The 22580-nt window shown below is 51.4% G+C and overlaps 1 protein-coding gene across 1 annotated transcript in view; it reads left to right on the top strand.

Annotated features, from left to right (window-relative positions):
* Window positions 1-22580, top strand: part of LOC119961544 (zinc finger protein 850-like) — a 73157-nt gene that overhangs the window by 22786 nt on the left and 27791 nt on the right. Inside the window, exon 3 of the mRNA XM_038788869.1 lies at window positions 19478-20315. Within this exon, the coding sequence (XP_038644797.1) occupies window positions 19478-20315 (838 nt within the window). The remainder of the gene's footprint in view (window positions 1-19477; window positions 20316-22580) is intronic.

The following is a 22580-nucleotide window of genomic DNA, read 5'->3' on the forward strand; positions in this document are numbered from 1 at the left end:
ATGGGATCAGCCATGATCACATTTAAGGTGTTCAGGCGCGGGAGGCTAAATTGTCTGCTCCTAGGTCATGTGTTCTCGGGAGGAGATGCTCTGGCTATGATAGAATGGTGGAGCAGATGCGATGGGCCAAATGGCCTAATTCTGCTCCTGTATCTCATGAACTTATGACTGCAGTAAGAAGTCTTACAACACCACGTTAAAGTCCAACAGGTTAGTTTCAAATCACTAGCTTTTGGAGCACTGCTCCTTCCTCCAAAAGCTAGTGATTTGAAACAAACCTGTTGGACTTTAACCTGGTGTTGTAAGACTTCTTACTGTGCTCACCCCAGTCCAACGCCGGCATCTCCACATCAGAACTTCTGACTGTACACAGAACAATACTTTTCATTGTACCTCAGTACATGTGACAATAAAACAAATACAATACAAACAAGTCTTGTTTACCCATCCCCTGGGCTCACTTTCCTTTTAAGAAGTACCAAAAGTTGAAATTTCCCCTTCTTCGTTTGTTATAGTTGTCATCATCCTGATCACTGTTATCTCCTCCACACCCCTTCAAGATCTCTGCACTAATTTCATTCCGGCCACGATAACATTCCTAATTTATTCGGTCCACCATTACTGGCCTTTTATCATTTGACTGGGCCACAATCTCTGTAATTTCCTCCTTCAAACTCTGCGACTCTCTCACTCACTTTCCTCCATTAAGATTATCCTTAAAATCTAATATCTCCTCATGTTGCTCACTGTCAATTGTTATTTTATAACGTTTTTCTGAGATGTGTTAAAAAGCTTGATTCTGTCAAGGCACAATAAATACGAATTATTGTCACTGCCCTGGACAGGGCGGGGTTTACAAATCCCGGGTTAGGTCTCATAAATAAGAATTTGTAACTTGGAGTGAAACACTATCATGAAGAAACATTTGAAAATGATTGCCCTCAACATTGATGGCGACTGAGCCTGCTGCTGCCCCCAATAAAGATGGTGGATGCGCGTGCGCTTCGCTACTACCGCCGCCAACACAGATGGTCATGATGTGGAATAAGGAATTCATCAGGCGAATGAGGCTCCGGGAATTCTTCCACAGACCCCAAGAGGCCGACAGCGAACCCAGGGACACGACCAATGAACCGGAACATCAGACCGCGAGATCTGCAGTGCAGCAACCGAAAAGGAAAGAGTCAAATTGGACCCCTCTGGAAGGCCGCTGCCCTAGACTCGACATGTATGCTCAAGCCGTCAGAAGTCGTGTCAATGCCAGATTCATCACTCGCAATCACAAGGCAGCCTCAAACGTCACCCAAGCACAACGCAACGCCATCCGCACTCTCAAGACCAACCGCAACATCGTCATCAAACCAGCAGACAAAGGAGGGGCCACCGTCATACTGAACAGAACAGACTACTGCAAAGAAGTATACCGACAACTCGACAACCAGGAACACTACAGGCAGTTACCCGCAGATCCAACCAAGGAACACATCCGCCAACTCAGCAGACTGATCAAGACCTTAGATCCAGACCTTCAGAACACCCTACGTGCTCTCATCCCACGTAATCCCCGCATTGGAGATCTCTACTGCCTCCCGAAAATACACAAGGCCAACACACCAGGCCGTCCTATCGTTTCAGGCAATGGGACCCTGTGTGAGAACCTCTCTGGCCACATCGAGGGCATCTTGAAACCCATCGTACAAGGTACACCCAGCTTCTGTCGCGACACGACGGACTTCCTACAGAAACTCAGCACCCATGGACCAGTTGAACCAGGAACATTCCTCGTCACAATGGATGTCTCGGCACTCTACACCAGCATCCCCCATGACGACGGCATTGCTGCAACAGCCTCAGTCCTCAACACCGACAACTGCCAATCTCCAGACGCAATTCTGCAACTCATCCGTTTCATTCTAGACCACAACGTCTTCACCTTCGACAACAAATTCTTCATCCAGACGCACGGAACAGCCATGGGGACCAAATTTGCACCTCAATATGCCAACATCTTCATGCACAAGTTTGAACAGGACTTCCTCACCACACAGGACTTTCAACCGATGCTATACACCAGATACATCGATGACATTTTTTTCCTTTGGACCCACGGCGAGACATCACTGAAACGACTACACGATGACATCAATAAGTTCCATCCCACCATCAAACTCACCATGGACTATTCTCCAAATTCAGTTCCATTCTTGGACACACTCGTCTCCATCAAGGACGGTCACCTCAGCACCTCGCTTTACCGCAAGCCCACAGATAATCTCACGATGCTCCACTTCTCCAGCTTTCACCCGAAACACATTAAAGAAGCCATCCCCTATGGACAAGCCCTCCGTATACACAGGATCTGCTCAGACAAGGAGGAGCGCAACAGACACCTACAGATGCTGAAAGATGCGCTCGTACGAACGGGATATGGCGCTCGACTCATTGATCGACAGTTCCACCGCGCCACAGCAAAAAACCGCACCGACCTCCTCAGAAGACAAACACGGGACACCACTGACAGAGTACCCTTCGTCGTCCAGTACTTTCCTGGGGCGGAGAAACTACGACATCTTCTTCGCAGCCTCCAACACATCATCAGCGAGGATGGACATCTTGCCAAGGTCATCCCCACACCCCCACTACTGGCCTTCAAACAACCGCGCAACCTCAAACAAACCATTGTTTGCAGCAAATTACCCAGCCTTCAGAACAGCAACCACAACACCACAAAACCCTGCCAGGGTAATCTCTGCAAGACATGCCAGATCATCGACATGGACACCACCATTACACGTGGAAACACCACCCACCAGGTACGCAGCGCATACTCGTGCGACTCGACCAATGTAGTCTACCTCATACGCTGCAGGAAAGGATGTCCCGAAGCGTGGTACATTGGCGAGACCATGCAGACACTGCGACAACGAATAAACGGGCATTGTGCGACTATCAACAGGCAGGACTGTTCCCTTCCAGTTGGGGAACACTTCAGCAGTCAAGGACATTCAGCCTCTGATCTCCGGGTCAGCATTCTACAAGGAGGCCTTCAGGAGACGAGACAACGCAAAATTGCTGAGCAAAAACTTATAGCTAAGTTCCGCACGCATGAATGCGGACTCAACCGGGATCTGGGATTCATGTCGCATTACATTCGGCCCCCACCAACAAGCCTGGACTTGCAGAGGCCTACCGACTGAACTGGCTTGGGACAATTCACACCTCTTTAACCTGGAGTTACCTCTCTCTCTGCATCTTTGATGATTTGATTGCCTGCAGGTGCTCGCATTCCGGGGCATCTCTGACTGTGTCTATATAAACATTTCTGGAACAAGCCTTTCCATTCACCTGAAGAAGGAGCCGTGCTCCGAAAGCTCGTGTTTGAAACAAACCTGTTGGACTTTAACCTGGTGTTGTAAGACTTCTTACTGAACACAGATGGTGGGTGCGCGCGCGCACTGAAGCTGGTGCCACAATAAAGATGGCAAGTGCGCATGCGCACCATCGCCAGTGCGCGAGAGAGAGAGATGGCGTCCTCATTGTCCTGTCTGTGAAAAAGCTGCAGGCCCCGTTCAGGTCCCCGCGGTACTGGTAGGTTATTTCTCCGGGTTTTCGGTTTACATAACATGTTTAAGAAGTGTGTCCAACGACGCGCCTAATCCAGCTCTCCCTCGCTCCCGCCATTCCGGATTGTGAATCCGAGAAAGCCTGCGCATTCTTCACTAGGCCCAGTCCCGCCCCCTCATTCACTCTGATTGGCTGGAGGACCAGCCGCTTCTGATGGCCCTTCGATCCGCCTCTTAACCCTATTGGTCAGGGGCGGCTGTCAATCAGTTCCATCAAGCATTGTGAGGTGTCAAGTGAGAGGTCAATGTCGGGGGGCGGGGTTTACAAATCCCGAGTGCGGCCCCAGCGCCGAATGTGAAACAATGAACATTCTCCACTCTCACTGTCCGTCACTTCCGGCTTCTCTCCACAAACAACCTCACAGACACCAGGGGGAGACACTGACCCAGTGACAATGTCACTACATTAGTGGGAAAGTCTAATGTAACCCCTCCTGTTCAAAAAGGCAGAAAGTAGGAAACTAGTTAGTTTAAAACCTGTTGTTTGGAGACTGTTGGAATCCATAATTGAGGAAGTAGTAACTGGACATTTGGAAAGTCAAACCGCAATCCATCAGTCAGCGTGGTTTTGTGAAGGGTAAATCGTGTTTGACTCATTTGTTTGGAGTTCTTTGAAGATGTAACAAGCCAAATGGATAATAGGGTACTGTAGACGTATTTGGACTTCCAGAATACATTTGATAAGATGGAATTTAACATGCATAAGTGTGAGGTTATTTTGGTCAGAGGAATAAAAAGGCAATTTATTTTTTAAATGGAGAGAAACTTTTGAGGACGTTGGTTTGGGTGATGAACAAATATTTCACATCTGTCTCCAGCCAAGAGAATGAGGAGGTAGATATAGAACTCGGGAAGAGAGACCGAGAGGTTCTTGAGTGAATTGACAGAGGGAGTGACAAGGCATTGGAAGTGTTCGCAGGCTTAAAAGTGGACAAATCTCCAGGTCTGGATGAATTGTGTCCCAGGATGCTGTGGGATTGTAGGGGCCCTGACCCAAATTTTTAATTCCACTTTGGTTATGAGGGAGGTGCTAGAGGACGGGAGATCAGCTAATATGATCCCACTTTTTAAGGAAGATTGTCGAGATAAGCCAGTGAACTGCAAAGCAGTGAGTCTCACGTCAGTGGTAGTGGAAACTATCTGAGAAAATTCTGAAGGAGCGAATCTATCTCCACTTGGAGAGGCAAGGTTTGATCAGGAATAGTCAGCATGGCTCAGCGGGAGGTCATGCCTCACAAATTTTGATTGACACCAAGTGTGTTGATGGTGGTAGTGATGTAGTTTACACAGATTTCAGCAAAGCCTTTGACAAGATCCCACATGGGAGACTTTATAAAGAAGACAAATACATGTGATACAGAGTAACATGATAAGGTGGATTCAAAATTGGCTTAGCTGCAGGAGACAGGGTGATGACAGACGGCTGCTTTAGTGTCTGGAAGCCAGTGTCCAGTGGGGTACCACAGGGATCTGCGCTGGGTCCCCTGTTGTTTGCCATTTATATAAACGCCATAGATGACTATGTGTGGGGTAGAATCATTACCTTTGTGGATGACACACAGCTTGGCCTGGTGATTAACAGTGAGGTTGAGTGTCTTGGGTTACAGGAAGATATAGACAGGATGATCAAATGGGCAGAAACGGGGCAGATGGAATTTAACCCTGAAAAATGTGAGGTGACACACTTTGGAAGGAGTAATTTGAAAAGGAAGCATTCAGTGAACGGCCTGACACTGTGACGTCTGAGGAACAAAGGGACCTTGGCCTGTTTGTCCATAGATCTCTAAAGATGGAAGGGCAGGTTAATAGGATGGTGAAAGAGGCATATGGGGCACTTGTCCTTTAGCAATTGAGGCATAGATGGGGTCGCAGTGTCGTCTCAGGAAAAGTGACGTCAGCCTTCAGACCATCTTCATGTTGTATTTGGCGTCATCCCCGCTGCTGCCTCCGCCGCCCCCGCCAGCGTGCGGCACGAAGTCGACATGGATGTTGTGTTTGATGGGCCCGCTGACCCGGCTCCAGATGAAGAGTAAAGTGAAGCAGAGCGACACCACGGTGAAGAAGGAAGCGAAGCCCATGGTGGTGGCCACCAGCTGCGTGTGGGTGTCGAAGGGGTATCCGGGCCGCAGGCCGGCCTTGGCCCGGGAGTCGGAGCGCCCGGCCAGTCCCAGCTCCTGAAGCGAGAGCGGCCGCACCTGTAGCGAGGCTGAGGCCGTGGCGTTGCCGCCGGCGTTGCGGGCCACACAGCGGTAGGTGCCGGAGTCCATGCGGCGGACCGAGGTGATCTGCAGGCTGCCGTCCGGCAGGAGGCGGCTGCGGCCCATGGCGGGGCCAGAAAGGAGCGGGGGCGCGGGGGGCAGGCTGGGGTCCGGACGCCCGGGGAGGAGGCCGCGGTCCTCGGGGTTCAGGCCCTGGTCCTCGGCTATTAGGCCCAGGCCCCCGGGGAGGCCCATCCCAGCCTCGGGGTGGCCCAGCCGCTGGCGCCGTGGGTTGAGCCACAGGATGAGGGGCAGCGGCTGGCCGTCAGCCGAGCAGCGCAGGGTGACGGTCTGGCCCTCTCGGGCCTGCAGCCGCTGCGGCCTCATGTCGCGGATGCGGGGCCGGCGGCAGCTGAAGGTGCTGGCAGGGAGGGAGCCGGCGGCCTGCGGGGAGGCGCAGGCGGGCGGCTGGGAGCCCAGGAAGCGGAGGCGATGGCGATGGCGCCGGCGGACGATCCAGAGCAGGCGGCAGTCGCAGGCCAGCGGGTTGAGGCCGAGGCCCAGGCTCTGGAGGGAGGCCAGCGAGCGGAAGGCGGTAGCCGGCAGGCTGGCCAGCTGATTGGCCGTGACGTCCAGCAGCCGGAAGTAGATAAGGCCCCGGAAGGCGGCGTCATGGATGACGCGCAGGCTGCAGCCCACCAATCGCAGCTCCTCCAGGCGGGTCACGTGCTGCAGCAGCGCTCCGCCGATGGCAGCGATGGGATTGTGGGAGAGGTTCAGGAAGCGCAGGTAGGCCTGAGTCCTCAGGCTGGCATAGGGAACGTCGCTGAGGTTGCAGCGGGTGACTGAGAGCCAGACCAAATTGAGGCCCAGGAGGCAATCTGGGCCTAGTTGGGCCAGTGAGGCCCAGGAGTCGATTTCCAGCAGGCGGAGACGGGAGAGGCCCTGGAAGGGGCGGCCGGGCAGGGCGGTGACCTTGGGAAAGGCCAGCAGGCGGAGGGCGGTCAGGTTGAGGAGGGGGGAGAGGACAGGCCCGGGTGGCCAGGCCAGCGCGGCGCCGCGGACGGTGAGTTGGTTGAGGCCTGCCCAGGCCTGCGGGCCGGCCCAGGCCAGCTCGGGGGAGCCCAGGCTGAGGGTGCGCAGGGCGGCCAGGCCGCGGAAGGTGTGATCGCTGAGCAGCAGCAGCGGGTTGCCGGCCAGCTCCAGGCTGCGGAGGGCGGCCAGGCCGCGGAGGGCTCCGGGCTGCAGGTAGCGCAGGAGGTTGTGGCCTAGGCCCAGGCGCCATAGCCGCTCCAGGCCGTCCAGGGCGCCGGCTTCCAGCTCCCGCAGCCGGTTATGGCCCAATTCCAGCTCGTCCAGCCGACGGCTCAGGCCTCGCGCCGGGCCCCAGTCCAGCCGGTTGCCGCTCAGGTCCAGAGCCCGTGTGCCAGCCGGGATCCCCCGTGGCAGCGCCTCCAGCCCCCGGGACGAGCAGCTCACCGTCCGGTTGGGGCTCCAGCAGAGGCAGTCGGAGGGGCAGCCGAGCCCCGGGCCCAGGAGGAGGAGCAGGGGGAGGGGAGGAGGCCACACCACCGGCAACAGCGTCCTGCCCCCCGGCCTGCAAAACAAACACAACAGGGGGTCAGTGAGGGGAGCTGGACCCCCAGACACACACCCACACACAGGGCACCTCTCCCACACACAGGACACCACCCCCAGACACACACCCACACACAGGACACCGCCCCCAGACACACACCCACACACAGGACACCACCCCCAGGCACACACCCACATACAGGGCACCTCTTCCACACACAGGACACCACCCCCAGACACACACCCACACACATGACACCGCCCCTTCCCCCCCCCCCCACACACACAGGACACCTCCCCGCAGACACACACCCAGACACAGGACACCACGGCCCACATACATACAGTAACCCCCCCGCGCGCGCACACACACACGACCCCCTCCCCCAGGCGCCCGCTCAACACTCTTTCCCCCCCACCCCGGGACGCCCACCCCACACACACGCAGCAGCACAGGACCCTCCCCCGCACACACACACAACAGCACAGGACCCCCCGCCACCCCCACACACACGACAGCACAGGACCACCCCCGCACCACACACACACATACGACAGCGCAGGACCCCCCCACACATAGGACACCTCCCCGCAGACACACACCCACACACAGGACACCACGGGCCACATACATACACAGGACCCCCCCCCCCCCCCCCCACGCACACACACGACCCCCTCCCCCAGGCGCCCGCTCAACACTCTTTCCCCGCCCCCGCCACTTCGGGACGCCCACCCCACACACACGCAGCAGCACAGGACCCTCCCCCACGCGCACACACACAACAGTACAGGACCCTCCCCACACACACATGACAGCACAGGACCACCCGCCCCCCCACACACACACATACGACAGCACAGGACCCCTCTCCGCCCCCCCTCCCCCCCACACACACACACGAGAGCACAGGACACCCCCCCGCCCCACACACCCAGAAACAGGATGCCCCACCTCCCTCCAAACACAAATGCCCGTGCGCACAGGAACCCCTTTCCCCAGACACCCACAGGGTCCCCCTCACACACGGGAACCCTGGTGTCCCGAACACCACCAGCCCCTCTCCTTTGGACCACGTATTCTACAGTCTCTCCATCCCAGGTTCTCTTCCCCCCACCCCCTCTCCAGAGATGTGCAGGATGGGTGGGTTTACGGGGATAGGGGAGTGGGCCTAGATTCAGGTGCACTTTCACAGGGTCGGTGCAGAACCGATAGGATGAATGGCCTCCCTCTGCACTGTAGGGATTCTGCGGTTTGACTCTCTTCCCCCAGACCCCATCATTGAGGGGGAGGGGGAATCTCCCCCACTCTTCAGTAACTTCCCCGGGGCCTCTCGAACCCATCCTCTCCAGAATCCCCACCCCGTCCCCATGACACAGCCTTGTCCACCTTCCCTCTCGTACCCTCTCCACTACCCTCCACAACATCCCCCCACCCCCCACATCGTCACCCCCTCTTGTGGCTTCACCTCGCTCCCACAAACACCTTTGTGTCCTTCCCAAATTTCTGTGCAAAGGCGGGCTTCGGGGTACAGAGAGAGATGGGAGGGGTTGAATATATTTGACTGAAAATCGTGTTTACCTCGTAAGCTTCATATTTATGGCAAAAGGGTCTTCTTCGGTCCTGTATCTGCTGACGGTCCGGGAACAGCTTTCGCTGTACAAGGAGCTACTGCCGCTTGTCAGCTTGTTTTAATCCTGCTGGGATCTGGTTACAGGTTACACACCAGCTGGAGCCTGTGGCTGAGGCTCCGGACGAGGGGCTTGATCGGGTTTCAACATAAACATTGTTCCTCCTGAATATTTAAACATTTGACATGGATAAACACGGGCAGAAAGAGAAAACACCGGCTCAAAGTGTGAAAAGCTGGAGTGTGACCCACATTCATCTACACAGAGCAACGTGCTAGACAGGGAGTAAAGCTCCCTCTACACTGTCCCCATCAAACATTCCCAGGACAGGTATAGCACAGGGTTAGATACAGGGTAAAGCTCACTCGACACTGTCCCGATCAATCACTCCCAGGACAGGTGCAGCACGGGGTTAGATACAGAGTAAAGCTCCCTCTACAATCTCCCCATCAAACACTCCCAGGACAGGTACAGCACAGGGTTAGATGCAGAGTAAAACTCCCTCCCTCTACACTGTCCCGATCAATCACTCCCAGGACAGGTGCAGCACGGGGTTAGATACAGAGTAAAGCTCCCTCTACAATCTCCCCATCAAACACTCCCAGGACAGGTATAGCACAGGGTTAGATACAGAGTAAAGCTCCCTCTACACTCTCCCCATCAAACACTCCCAGGACAGGTATAGCACGGGATTAGATACAGAGTAAAGCTCCTTCTACACTGTCCCCATCAAACATTCCCAGGACAGGTACGCACGGGGTTAGATACAGAGTAAAGCTCCTTCTACACTGTCCCCATCAAACATTCCCAGGACAGGTACGCACGGGGTTAGATACAGAATAAAGCTCACTCTACACTGTCACCATCAATCACTCCCAGGACAGGTACAGTATGGTGTTAGATACATAGTAAAGCTCCTTCCACACTGTCCCCATCAAACACTCCCAGGACAGGTACAGCACAGGGTTAGATACAGAGTAAAGCTCCCTCTACACTAGCCCATCAAACACTCCCAGGACAGGTACAGCACGGGGTTAGATACAGAGTAAAGCTCCTTCTACACTGTCCCCATCAAACATTCCCAGGAAAGGTACGCACGGGGTGAGATACAGAGTAATGCTCACTCTATACTGTCCCCATCAAATACTCCCAGGACAGGTACAGCACGAGGTTGGATACAAAGTAAAGCTCCCTCTACACTGTCCCCATCAAACACGCCCAGGACAGGTACAGCATGGTGTTAGATACAGAGTAAAGCTCCCTCTACACCATCCACATCAAACACTCCCAGGACAGGTGCAGCATGGGGCTAGATACAGAGGAAAGCTCCCTCTACACTGTCCCTATTAAACACTCCCAGGACCGGTACAGCATGGTGTTAGATACAGAGTAAAGCTCCCACTACACCATCCCCATCAAACACTCCCAGGACAGGTACAGCACAGTGTTAGGTACAGAGTAAAGCTCCCTCTGCACCATCCCCATCAAACACTCCCAGGACAGGTACATAGGAAAGGAGCAGGCCATTCAGCCCATTGAGCATGCTCTGTTCTCTAATATGATCATGGCTGATCATCCACTTCCATGGAAAAATAATTCCAAGTAAAAGTGGTTTTCTGAAAATTAACACAAAGTTCACTGTTTAATGAATTCCCGCACACAGAGCCACTGGTTAATGATTTGCTGCACACAGAGCCACTGGTTACTGATTTCCTGCACACAGAGCCACTGGTTAATGATTTGCTGCACACAGAGCCACTGGTTAATGATTTGCTGCACACAGAGCCACTGGCTAATGATTTGCCACACACAGCCACTGGTTAATGACTTGCCGCACACAGAGCCACTGGTTAATGATTTCCTGCACACACAGCCACTGGTTAATGATTTGCTGCACACACAGCCACTGGTTAATGACTTGCCGCACACAGAGCCACTGGTTAATGATTTGCTGCACACAGAGCCACTGGTTAATGATTTCCTGCACACACAGAGCCACTGGTTAATGATTTCCTGCACACAGAGCCACTGGTTAATGATTTCCTGCACACACAGCGACTGGTTAATGATTTCCTACTCCGATTTCCAGCTGTGATTGGTGTTATGAGTGGAGGCGGGCTTAATATACCTTCCCATGGGCGGATTTGAAAGGCAGGCCAGCTTTGGGGGCTTCCTTGATGGTTGGTTTGCGGCTCGGTCCTGGTCCCCGAGGGAAAGGCAGATGGCTGGTCCTCAGGATGCTCCTTTCCCGGGGACACGGTTCAGATTCACTCCCTTACTCTCTGGCTGGCAGGAAGCGCCTTAGTTTCCTGTGGAATATATGAATTACATCTAAAGCTGATTATTTATGTATGTCACTGAGGACCAGAACCATGTAAGGATTTGACTGTCTGTATTATTGCAGAGCTGTCAAGAAAGTCAGTAACAGACAATCTGTTGTTGGGAGTTTGATTCTCTGGTGTCTGAACCACAAGGTTCAATGTTTAGAGTCAACAAGATGAACAAGGAAACACATCAGGTCCCAAAACTCCAGCTAGATATTCACAGGAGAAAGGCTGTTATCAAACACCTCGAATGGACAGGACAGAGAAAGGTCCCAACTGTAAGAAACCCTCAAATTATTTGTAAATATCTTTCAAATGCTGGCAGGTTGCAGCTGTCAGTTTCCATCACATTGAAGGTTACAGAATGGTTATTCTAGAACTAAAATCACGAGTTATATCACAGCTAGAGTACGGAGTACAGTTCTGGTCATCACATTCCGGTACAATCACATTCTTCCTGCAGAGAGGACGGAAGAGGTTTTTCTGGATGTTTCCAGGATTGGGGAATTTTAACAAGAGGAAAGATTGGATCGACTGGGATTGTTTTCTGTGGAACAGAGGAGGCTGAGTGGACATTTAATTGAGGTGTATAAAATTATGAGGGTCCCAGATATAGTGGATCAGACGGCAGAAGGACCTATTTCATTAACAGGCTGGTCAGTAACCAGGGGGCCAGAGATTTAAGTATCTGTTGGAAGGATTAGAGGGGAATTGAGGATTTTCTTCGCCCAGGGGGGTGGTGGGGATCTGGAACTCTGCCTGAAAGGGTGGTAGAGACAGAAACCCTCATCACATTTAAAGACACCCTGATGTGGAGTTTCTGTGACCTGCAGGGCAGCACGGTAGCATGGTGGTTAGCATAAATGCTTCACCGCTCCAGGTTCCCAGGTTCGATTCCCGGCTGGGTCACTGTCTGTGCGGAGTCTGCACGTCCTCCCCATGTGTGCGTGGGTTTCCTCCGGGTGCTCCGGTTTCCTCCCACAGTCCAAAGATGTGCGGGTTAGGTGGGTTGGCCATGCTAAATTGCCCGTAGTGTCCTAAAAAGTAAGGTTAAGGGGGGGGTTGTTGGGTTACCGGTACAGGGTGGATACATGGGTTTGAGTAGGGTGATCATTGCTCGGCACAACATCGAGGGCCGAAGGGCCTGTTCTGTGCTGTACTGTTCTATGTAGACCAAGAGGTGGAAAGTGGGCTGGATAAACCATTTTCAGCCAACACAGACACAATGGGCTGAATAGCCTCCTCTGTGCTGTACATTTCTAGCATTCTGTGATGACAAGTGATCCTTGGGTTTTTATCCAAGACAGACCTCAGCCCAGTCAGTTAGTCCAAGTGGTGATGTGATGGATCAAGTTAAGAGGTGTCAGGTACCAGGAGCAGTGATTAAAATGGAAATGTCAGTAAATACTGATATAGTTTATCTGTATGTGGTTCCATTTTAATAACTTCTGAATGTGACCGTCACCCAGGTTTTGATTTGATTTATTTATAATAGTAATCCTTATTGTCACAAGTAGGCTTACATTAGCGCAGCAATGACGTTACTGTGAAAAGCCCCTATTCGCCACATTCTAGCGCCTGTTCGGGATGTTGCTCGTTCTGGGTGAGTGTGCTGAGCACTCGATTTGGCTCTGTTTCGTTACTTGGCTTTGGAGTCGCCAGGTATCGGTTTTTTATTTATTTATTTATTTTAAAGTTTTTTATTTAACACAAATTTGTAACAGTTACAGAGAGAAAAATGGCCCTGTGCAAAGAGCCTTAACATAGTGAAAATGAACAGTGGGAAAGAATAAACATGTTAAGAAGGCACTTCCACTGCCAGCTCTGTTTGCCCATGCCACACGTATACAACTAAACTAACGTGGCCCTAACCCTCTTCCCCCCCCCCCCCCCCCCCCCCCCCCCCCAAAGGCCTGACCTACCAGGTCAGCCCTGCGCTTGGCCCTAGCCCGCCCCGCCCCACCTCCAATTCCCTGGTACCCCCTGACCTACGCTAGCCACACCGACCCCTGCCCTTGGCGCCTACCTGTCTCCCGTCCCAGCGCTCAGGCCCTCCCCCCACACGCCAGGGACCCATTAACCCAATTGTATCCCACCGTGCCCTTTCAAGTCCCGCAACCAGCCCCTAGCCCATACCCCTATCAGAGGCCCCGATCTCCCGCCAAAAGGTACCAAGCGCAGCCCCCCCCGGTTGCAATTCCCCCCAAAAGACCCTAAACAGTGCACCCTCCAGCCCGCACTCTCTGTCCAAGCTGAAAACAATATTGGATAAAAGTTTACAGTACAGGATAGTTTAACAAATCGCCGCCACACAAAAGGTCTGAGAGCCCAAAGTCCTTTAGTTCCAGTCCAGCTTCTTTTAATAAAAGTCCTAATCAGAGCAATTTTGGTTTAACAGACCGCCGCCACTGTACAGCACTGAAAGAACCAAGTGCCCATTAGTTCAAGTCCAGCTTCTTATCTTTAATAAAGGTCCAAACCTGTTCTGGTGTCTCAAAATAGTAGTGGAGTTCCTCAAACGTAACCCAGAGCTTTGCAGGATACAGCATTCCAAACTTCACCTCCTTTTTGTAGAGGGCTGCCTTTACCTTGATGAATCCTGCACGCCTCTTGGCCAGCTCCGTTCCCAAGTCCTGGTAAATGCGCACCTCGCAGTTCTCCCATCTGCTGCTCCTCTCCGCCTTGGCCCATCGCAGCACACGTTCCCTGTCAGCAAGCCGGTGAAAGCGGACCACCAAGGCCCTCGGTCGGTCGCCCGTCCTGGGCTTCCTTGCGGGGGCTCTATGCGCCCCATCCAACTCCAAGGGTTGAGGGAAGGCCTCCGGTCCCATCAGCGCCTCAAGCATACCCGTCACGTATGCGCCCACATCCGACCCCTCGCAGCCCTCGGGGAGGCCAATGATCCGTAAATTCTGCCTCCTGGCTCTGTTCCCCAGCTCTTCAAGCTGCTCCTGCATCCTCCTCTGACGGGCGTTCAGCTCCTCCACCTCGTGCTCCAGCTCCGTTATCGTGCCCGCCTGACTGGAGAGCTTCGCCTCGACCTCCCTGAGCGCCTTCCCTTGGACCGCCTGTGTCTTGACCATTCGGTCCATCACCGCTCTCATCGGGTCCAGCGTGTCCCTCCTCAGCTCAGCGAAGCAGTTCTTGAAGAACTCCATCTGCTCCTCCCTTGGCCAGTGAGCCCCCGCCGTCCGCCATGCTTGGCCGCCCGGCCTGGGGCCCCCGCTGCTCCCGCTTCGATCTTTGCCGCTCCACTCGACCACTTCTAGTCCAGCTGCCCATACCCCGGAAAGGAAGCCTCTTCCCTATCGTCTCCTTCACCGATTCAGGCTGCCAGGTCCCAAAAAAGTCCGTTAACAAAGGTCCGTTTCCCCATCGCGGGTGGGAGTGATCCGACCTGCGACCTCCCTCCTCGAGGGCGCCACCGGAAGTGTCGCCAGGTATCGTTAAGATACCGCCACAAGTTTCAAGGTCAAGTTCAAAGCAATAAAACCATACACCAATTAGTAAGTTCAAACAAATGAGTTTATTATAATACAATTATAAACTACTCATGCACACGCTAAGATGACTAAACTATTCCTACCACTAAATAGACCAATACTTATCTGAATAAGGAACTGCCGGATCAGGGGACAAGGGCCTCTTGCTCTGCACTGGGTCCGCAGACTTCAGGTTGGTACGGGTTAAAAGGGGTCAGGAATGTCTATCTCTGGTAGCGATCGTTGTGAGACACTTACTTGCTGGCAGCTGCTGTCCGAACCTCTCCTCTCTCGGTCAAGGTCTTCTTCGGTAAAGGCTGGTCAAGAGGGCTGGTCAAGAGAGGAGGGCTGGTCAAGAAGAACAAACTGAGTTTGTGACCTGTCTTTTATAGGTCCCAGGGTTACGCGCCCTTTTGGGCGGACCCTTTATCTCTCTGTAATCTCCTCCATTCCCTTCTCTATATCTCTGTAATCTCCTCCATTCCCTTCTCTCTCTCTCTGTAATCTCCATTCCCTTCTCTATCTCTCTGTAATCCCCTCCATTCCCTTCTCTATCTCTCTGTAATCTCCTCCATTCCCTTCTCTATCTCTCTGTAATCTCCTCCATTCCCTTCTCTATATCTCTGTAATCTCCTCCATTCCCTTCTCTATATCTCTGTAATCTCCTCCATTCCCTTCTCTATCTCTCTGTAATCTCCATTCCCTTCTCTATCTCTCTGTAATCCCCTCCATTCCCTTCTCTATCTCTCTGTAATCTCCTCCATTCCCTTCTCTATCTCTCTGTAATCGCCTCTATTCCCTTCTCTATCTCTCTGTAATCTCCTCCACGCTCTTATCTCTCCCAGTCTCTGCAATCAGCTCCAGCCTCTCAACCTCCAAGGTCTCTGCACTCCTCTCATTCCAGCTTCCTGACCATTCCTGATTTTAATCACTCTGTTTGTTATCCATGCCTCGAGCAAAGGCCACAAACTCTGGAATTTCCTCCCCAAGCCTCTTGACTTCTCTATCTTCCTGTCCTCCTTTAAGATACTCGTTAAATCCAACTCTGACCATCTGCCTCTTATCTCCTTACATGACTCTATGTCAAATATTGCTTTTTATCCCACCTATGGAGCACCTCAAAACGGTCCATTACACAAAGGGCTCTAAATAAATACACAGTGTTATTGATTTGGACATGTATCACTGTTCATTCATCATCACTGAGTGAATAACCTGTAACTCCAGCATTGTGGGAGCACCTTCACCACACAGACAGCAGCGATTCAAGAAGGTCAAACATCATCTTCTCCACAGGTAACTGGGGATGGGGAATATTTGCTGCTGGTCTTGTTGGTGAAAGGAGAAGGGAGTGGGAGGGGCTGATTGGCTCTGGCACAGAGAGCCAGCACAGACAGGACGGGCTGAATGGCCTCAGTCGTTATTGTGACCAATGATTCACTGATAAAGAGGTGATGCTGGCGACCAGGGAACAACCTCTGGAACCAATGGCCAACCTCATACAAAGCAGCTCTTCATTGATCTGGGGGCTGCGGCCCCGCTCGGTGTAAACAGGGGGAGAAGGATCCGTTCAGTTTATTTCCGGAGACACTCTGTCCACCCACCGGACCCTGCGCCCCACCATCCCCCCCTTTACCCATTGTGGACACGTCTGCCCATCACCCGCACTGCGCATGCTTCACTCACAGTCCAGCGCCACCCCTCATTCACTCCCATTGGTTGGAGGACCAGCCGCTCCTGTCCGCACATCCAGATCCGCCCCCTCTATTCCTATTGGTCCGGTACTGCCACCAATCACTTCCCCAGGCATTGTGATGGTTCAGGCTGTGATTGGTGCATTCGCAGTACAGATTATCGCTGACGGTGCGAGGAGCAGGAAAAAAACAATGGAGCGACTTTCAGGAATGGAGCCAGTGGATGGCCAGGGAGCAATAGAAGCTGCGGAGTGAGCCAGGAGGCTTCATAAATACCCCGTGGAGGCTTCAACTCCTGAGTAAAATGTTAACGGTCCCATCTTAAACAGCACCGAACAGAGTGAGAGCTGAGCGGTGACAGGCCCGGGTTACCGGCCGCCATCTTTACAGAGGCCAAGGAGCCGCAGGGCCATGCGCTGAGAGCCTGGACCGGATACCAACTCTCTCGGATTGACTGGCTGGAGTCTCCAGGATTTTATTTTATTCATTTGTGGGAGTCACTGGCTGAGCCAACATTTATTGCCCATCCCTAATTTCCCTCAAACCGAGTGGCTGGCTCGGCCATCTCGGAGGGCATTTACAGAATCAACCACATTGCTGTGGTTTGGAATCGTGTCGGCCAGACCAGGTAAGGATGGCAGATTTTCTTTTCTGTTCATTCACGGGATGTGGTCTTGGTGCGATTCATGCCGGGGTCTCTGGAAAATCATTAGGACAGTAAACAGGATTTTGGGTCTCTGAAAAATAGTCGGCCCCTCAAACCTGCTCCTCACATACAAACTAGGAGTCGGCCCCTCGAACCTGCTCCTTACAGACAAACTAGGAGTCGGTCCCTCGAGCCTTCTCCTTACACACAAACTAGGAGTCGGCCTCTCGAGCCTGCTCCTTACACACAAACTAGGAGTCGGTCCCTCGAGCCTGCTCCTTACACACAAACTAGGAGTCGGTCCCTCGAGCCTGCTCCTTACACACAAACTAGGAGTCGGCCTATCAGACCTGCTCCACAATTCAGTAATTTTAACGTCAAGTCCGCATTCCTTCCGACCCCAATAACCTTTCATCCCCTTGCTTATCAAGAATCTATCCATCTCTGCCTTAAATATTCACGGACTCTACTTCCACTGCATTTTAAGGACAGAAGTGCCAAAGTTATAGAACCCAACAGTGCAGAAGGAGCCCATTCGGCTCCATTGAGTCTGCACCAACCCTCCGAATGAGCACCGCACCCAGGCCCACTCCATCCCACCCATTTCATCCTCATAACCCCACCCAACGTGCAGACCCTTGGAGACCAAGGGGAATTTAGCATAGCCAATCCACCTAGCCTTGATTGGATTTGATTTTGTTTATTGCCATGTGTACCGAGGTACAGTGAAACAAATTTTTCTGCGAGCAGCTCAACCGATCATTAAGTACATGAAAAACAATACATAATAGGGCAACACAAGGTACACAATGTAACTACATTAACACCGTTATCAGGCGAAGCATACAGGGGTGTAGTATTAATCACGTCAGTCCATAAGAGGGCCATTTAGGAGTCTGATAACAGCGGGGAAGAAGCTGTTTTTAAGTCTGTTCGTGCGTGTTCTCAGACTTCTGTATATCCTGCCCGATGGAAGAAGTTGGAAGAGTGAGTAAGCTGGGTGGGAGTGGTCTTTGATTATGCTGCCCGCTTTCCCAAGACAGTGGGAGGTGTGGATAGAGTCAATGGATGGGAAGCAGGTTTGTGTGATGGACTGGGCTGTGTTCACAACTCTCTGAAGTTTCTTACGATCTTGGGCCATGCAGTTGCCATACTAGGCTATGATGCAGCCCGATAGGATGCTTTCATCTGTAAAAGTTGGTAAGAGTTAATGTGGACATGCTGAATTTGCTTAGTTTCATGAAAAAGAAGAGACGCTGTTCTGCTTTCTTGGTGGTAGCGCTGGCGTGGGTGGACCAGGACAGATTGTTGGTGATGCGCATACCTAGGAATTTGAAACTGTTAACCATCTCCACCTCGGCCCTGTTGATGCTGACAGGGGTGTGTACGATACATTGCTTTCTGAAGTCAATGATCAGCTCTTTAGTTTTTCTGACATTGAGGGATAGATTGTTGTTGTTACACCACTCCACTAGGTTCTCTACATCCCTCCTGTAGATATTGAAGATGTTGAGGGATATGGGGATCTTGTGGGAAAACAGTGCTGAGGTAGATCGGCCAAGGATCTCATTGAATGGTTGAGCAGACTCGGTGGGCCGAATGGCCAACTCTTGCTCCTATTCTAATCTCTGTGTTCTGGTCAGGAAGCAGTGAGCTGAGCTTGGATCTGTCAATCAACATGAATCAGCACCTTCAGGAGAATTGGGAGGGTGAATATTAGATATAGCAGAGTGAGAATGGAGGGAGAGTGTGTGGGATGGAGATTTACAGCTTTCGGGGAATAAGAGAGAGGAAAAAATGTGACATAGAAACTAGAATTGTCTGTTCTGAGTTTCAATCCTGTACTGACAGTAATGAATTTTGTAAATTGTTTTCACAGGATATTAGACGAGGAGGAATTACAGATAGAAATCTCAAACGTCACGTCTCGATCTGACAGTCACTCGATTCCCTTCAACCTGAATACCATCGGGCTTTGAATCTAGATGGAGAAATGTTTGCCCGAACTGTCAGCTTCTAAAGATTTCAAACATCTGTGTGATTGGAAAAGCACCGAGACCCACACAACACACACCCCAGTGAGAGTGTTCCAGTGAACTGACTGTGGAAAGAGCTTTAACCAGTTACACAGCCTGAAAAAACTTCACACCATTCACAGTGAGAAGAGACCCTACGCGGATTCGGAACTGATTGTCGAACCTGAGAGACGAGGAGACCCAAAACATGGAGAAACCGTGGAAATGTGGGGAGTGTGGGAAGGGATACGGATTCCCATCTCACCTGGAGATTCATCGACGCAGTCACACTGGGGAGAGGCCGTTCACCTGCTCTCAGTGTGGGAAGGGATTTACTCAGTCATCCACTCTGTCCGTACACCAGCGAGTTCACACTGGGGAGAGGCCGTTCACCTGCTCTCAGTGTGGGAAGGGATTCACTCGGTTATCCAGCCTGCAGAGACACCAGCGAGTTCACACTGGGGAGAGACCATTCACCTGCTCTCAGTGTGGGACGGGATTCAGTCAAGCATCCCATCTGCAGTCACACCAGCGAGTTCACACTGGGGAGAGGCCATTCACCTGCTCTCAGTGTGGGAAGGGATTCATTAATTCATCCACCCTGCTGAGTCATCAGCGAGATCACACTGGGGAGAGGCCATTCACCTGCTCTCAGTGTGGGAAGGGATTCATTAATTCATCCACCCTGCTGAGACATCAGCGAGTTCACACTGGGGAGAGGCCATTCACCTGCTCTCAGTGTGGGAAAGGATTTACTGAAGGATCCAGCCTGCAGTCACACCAGCGCGTTCACACTGGGGAGAGGCCATTCACCTGCTCTCAGTGTGGGAAAGGATTTAAGGAAGTATCCGACCTGCGGAGACACCAGCGCGTTCACACTGGGGAGAGACCATTCACCTGCTCTCAGTGTGGGAAAGGATTTAATGAAGTATCCAATCTGCGGAGACACCAGCGTGTTCACACTGGGGAGAGGCCATTCACCTGCTCTCAGTGTGGGAAAGGATTTATTGATGTATCTAGCCTGAAGTCACACCAGCGCGTTCACACCGGGGAGAGGCCATTCACCTGCTCTCAGTGTGGGAAAGGATTTACTGAAGTATCCAATCTGCGGAGACACCAGCGCGTTCACACTGGGGAGACGCTGTCCACCCCTCAATGTGAGACGGGATTGCATGTTTCACCACACCTGCTGTGACACCAACAATTTCACAATTGATTACAGGGGTTGGATTCTGCTGTTATTGTTTCTGCTCTGCACCCAGGGCTGCATTTTGTTCATTCTGACAGGTGGTCAGTGGGGATGGTCGGAGGGTTTCTTTCTGCTGGACTGGCCGGTCTCACCACTTTGCCTCCAGTGGGCTGATGCTCTTTGAGCCTTGTTGCTAATACCTGGCTTCAAATTGCACAAGGATCACAAACTGAAAGGGTGTTTGGAATTTTGAAGGTATTTAGCGCCTATTCCTGTTTGGAACCTCCCAAAGCATGCCACGCTGCCATGGAGATGGGCCCTAGTGTTTACATTTTTTTAAATTTAACTGATCTCGATATCACCAGGGATCCGGGTCACTGTCTGTGTGGAGTTTGTACATTCTCCCCGTGTCTGAGTGGGTCTCACCCCCAAAACCCAGGGCCGGTGAATTGACCACGGTAAATTGCCTCTTAATTGGAAAAAAAGAATTGGGTATTCTAATTTTAAAAACAAAATATCCGGGTGTTACTCACTTATCTGGGTGTTACTGACACAAGAAAACTATCTGGGTTTGAGGGACAAGTTGTCTGAGGTGGACTGGGAAACTGATGGGAGACAGGGAATAGCTAATGTATTAGGAATTATTACATGTTTACCAGGGGGTCGGTTAGCTCAGTTGCCTGGACGACTGGTTCGTGATACAGAACGAGGCCAACAGCTCGGTTCGACTCCCACACTGGGTGATGGTTAACCATGAAGGCCAGGCCTTATCAACATTACCCCTCGCCTGAGGTGTGGTGACCCTCAGATTAAATCACCACCAGTCAGCTCGCTCGCTCTCTCTTTCTTGCTCAAAGGGGAATGCAGCCTGTGGTCCTCTGGGTATTTTGTGATTTTTATTTCACAAAAATACAGCAAATATAGATTCTATTAAAGTACAAAATTCCAACAGGAAAAGTGATTCAAACGTGGCAAACAAGAAAAGTTAAGTATTTGATTTATTGTCACATGTACCGAAGTAGTGAAAAGTATTTTTTCTACGGCCAAAGGACACAGTACGTAAACAAAGTAGACACAAAGAATAATCGACAGAACATTGACAAATGGTACAGCAACAAACAGTGATTGGTTACTGCAGAACAAGGGGGCAAACAGAGCAAATACATGAGCAAGAGCAGCATAGGGCATCGTGAATTGTGTTCTTACAGGGAACAGATCAGTCTGGGGGGTGGGGGGGAGTCGTTCAGGAGTGTTGTAGCTGTTGGGAAGAAGCTGTTCCTATGTCTGGATGTGCGAGTCTTCAGACTTCTGTACCTTCTGCCTGATGGAAGGGTCTAGACCAGAGGTTCTCAACCGGGGTCCACATGGACCCTGGGGGTCCATGTAACATTACTGAGGGTCCACACAAAAGAAATACCGAATTGGGGGTCCACGGTGATATTTTAGTGGTCCATAGAGCAATTCTACTTCAGAATAACTGTTATTACTGAGAATTAAATTTTTACAGTAATCTACGCCATATTAAAATACTAAAAGTAGAAATATTCATGTAGCTATGAATTTTTTATGGCAGTTAAGTAGAAGAAAAAAACTTTACATTTGACAGTGTCGCAAATTTAAAGTTACCTAGAACAAACGGAGGTGAAAATCACCTATCGTTTCTCCTTGACAAGTTTAATGAATGATTTATAACAGTAATCACTAGAAACTGTGTATATTTGATATGAATTGGTTATTTTTAGAGTAATTTAATTCAATTTAGTCAGTAAAAAGTTTTTTTCATTACTTTTCATATTAGAATATGTTTGGCAACGTACGAAAATACCGCTAATCCGTTTCCAACCCTCGCGGTAAGGTAGATGGACTTTAGCCATCGGACAAAATATAAGGATTAGTTTACCACGCATATAAGAAGCTTTTTTTTCTGTGGAATGGCTATGGGGGTCCACAAAAAAAAATTAAGAGGAAAAGGGGTCAATGGGTTAAAAAAGGTTGAGAACTCCTGGTAGACGAAGGCAATGCCTGGGTAGGAGGGGTCTCTGATAATGCTGTCTGCCTTCCTGAGGCAGCTGGAGGTGTATCCAGAATCAATATGGGGGTGGCAAGTTTGTGTGATGGGTTGGGCTGAGTTCACCACAGTCTGCAGTTTCTTCCAATCTTGGACCGAGCAGTTGCCATACCAAGCTGTGATACAGCTGG

Source organism: Scyliorhinus canicula, unplaced genomic scaffold, assembly GCF_902713615.1.
Source record: "Scyliorhinus canicula unplaced genomic scaffold, sScyCan1.1, whole genome shotgun sequence".
NCBI lineage: Eukaryota > Metazoa > Chordata > Chondrichthyes > Carcharhiniformes > Scyliorhinidae > Scyliorhinus > Scyliorhinus canicula.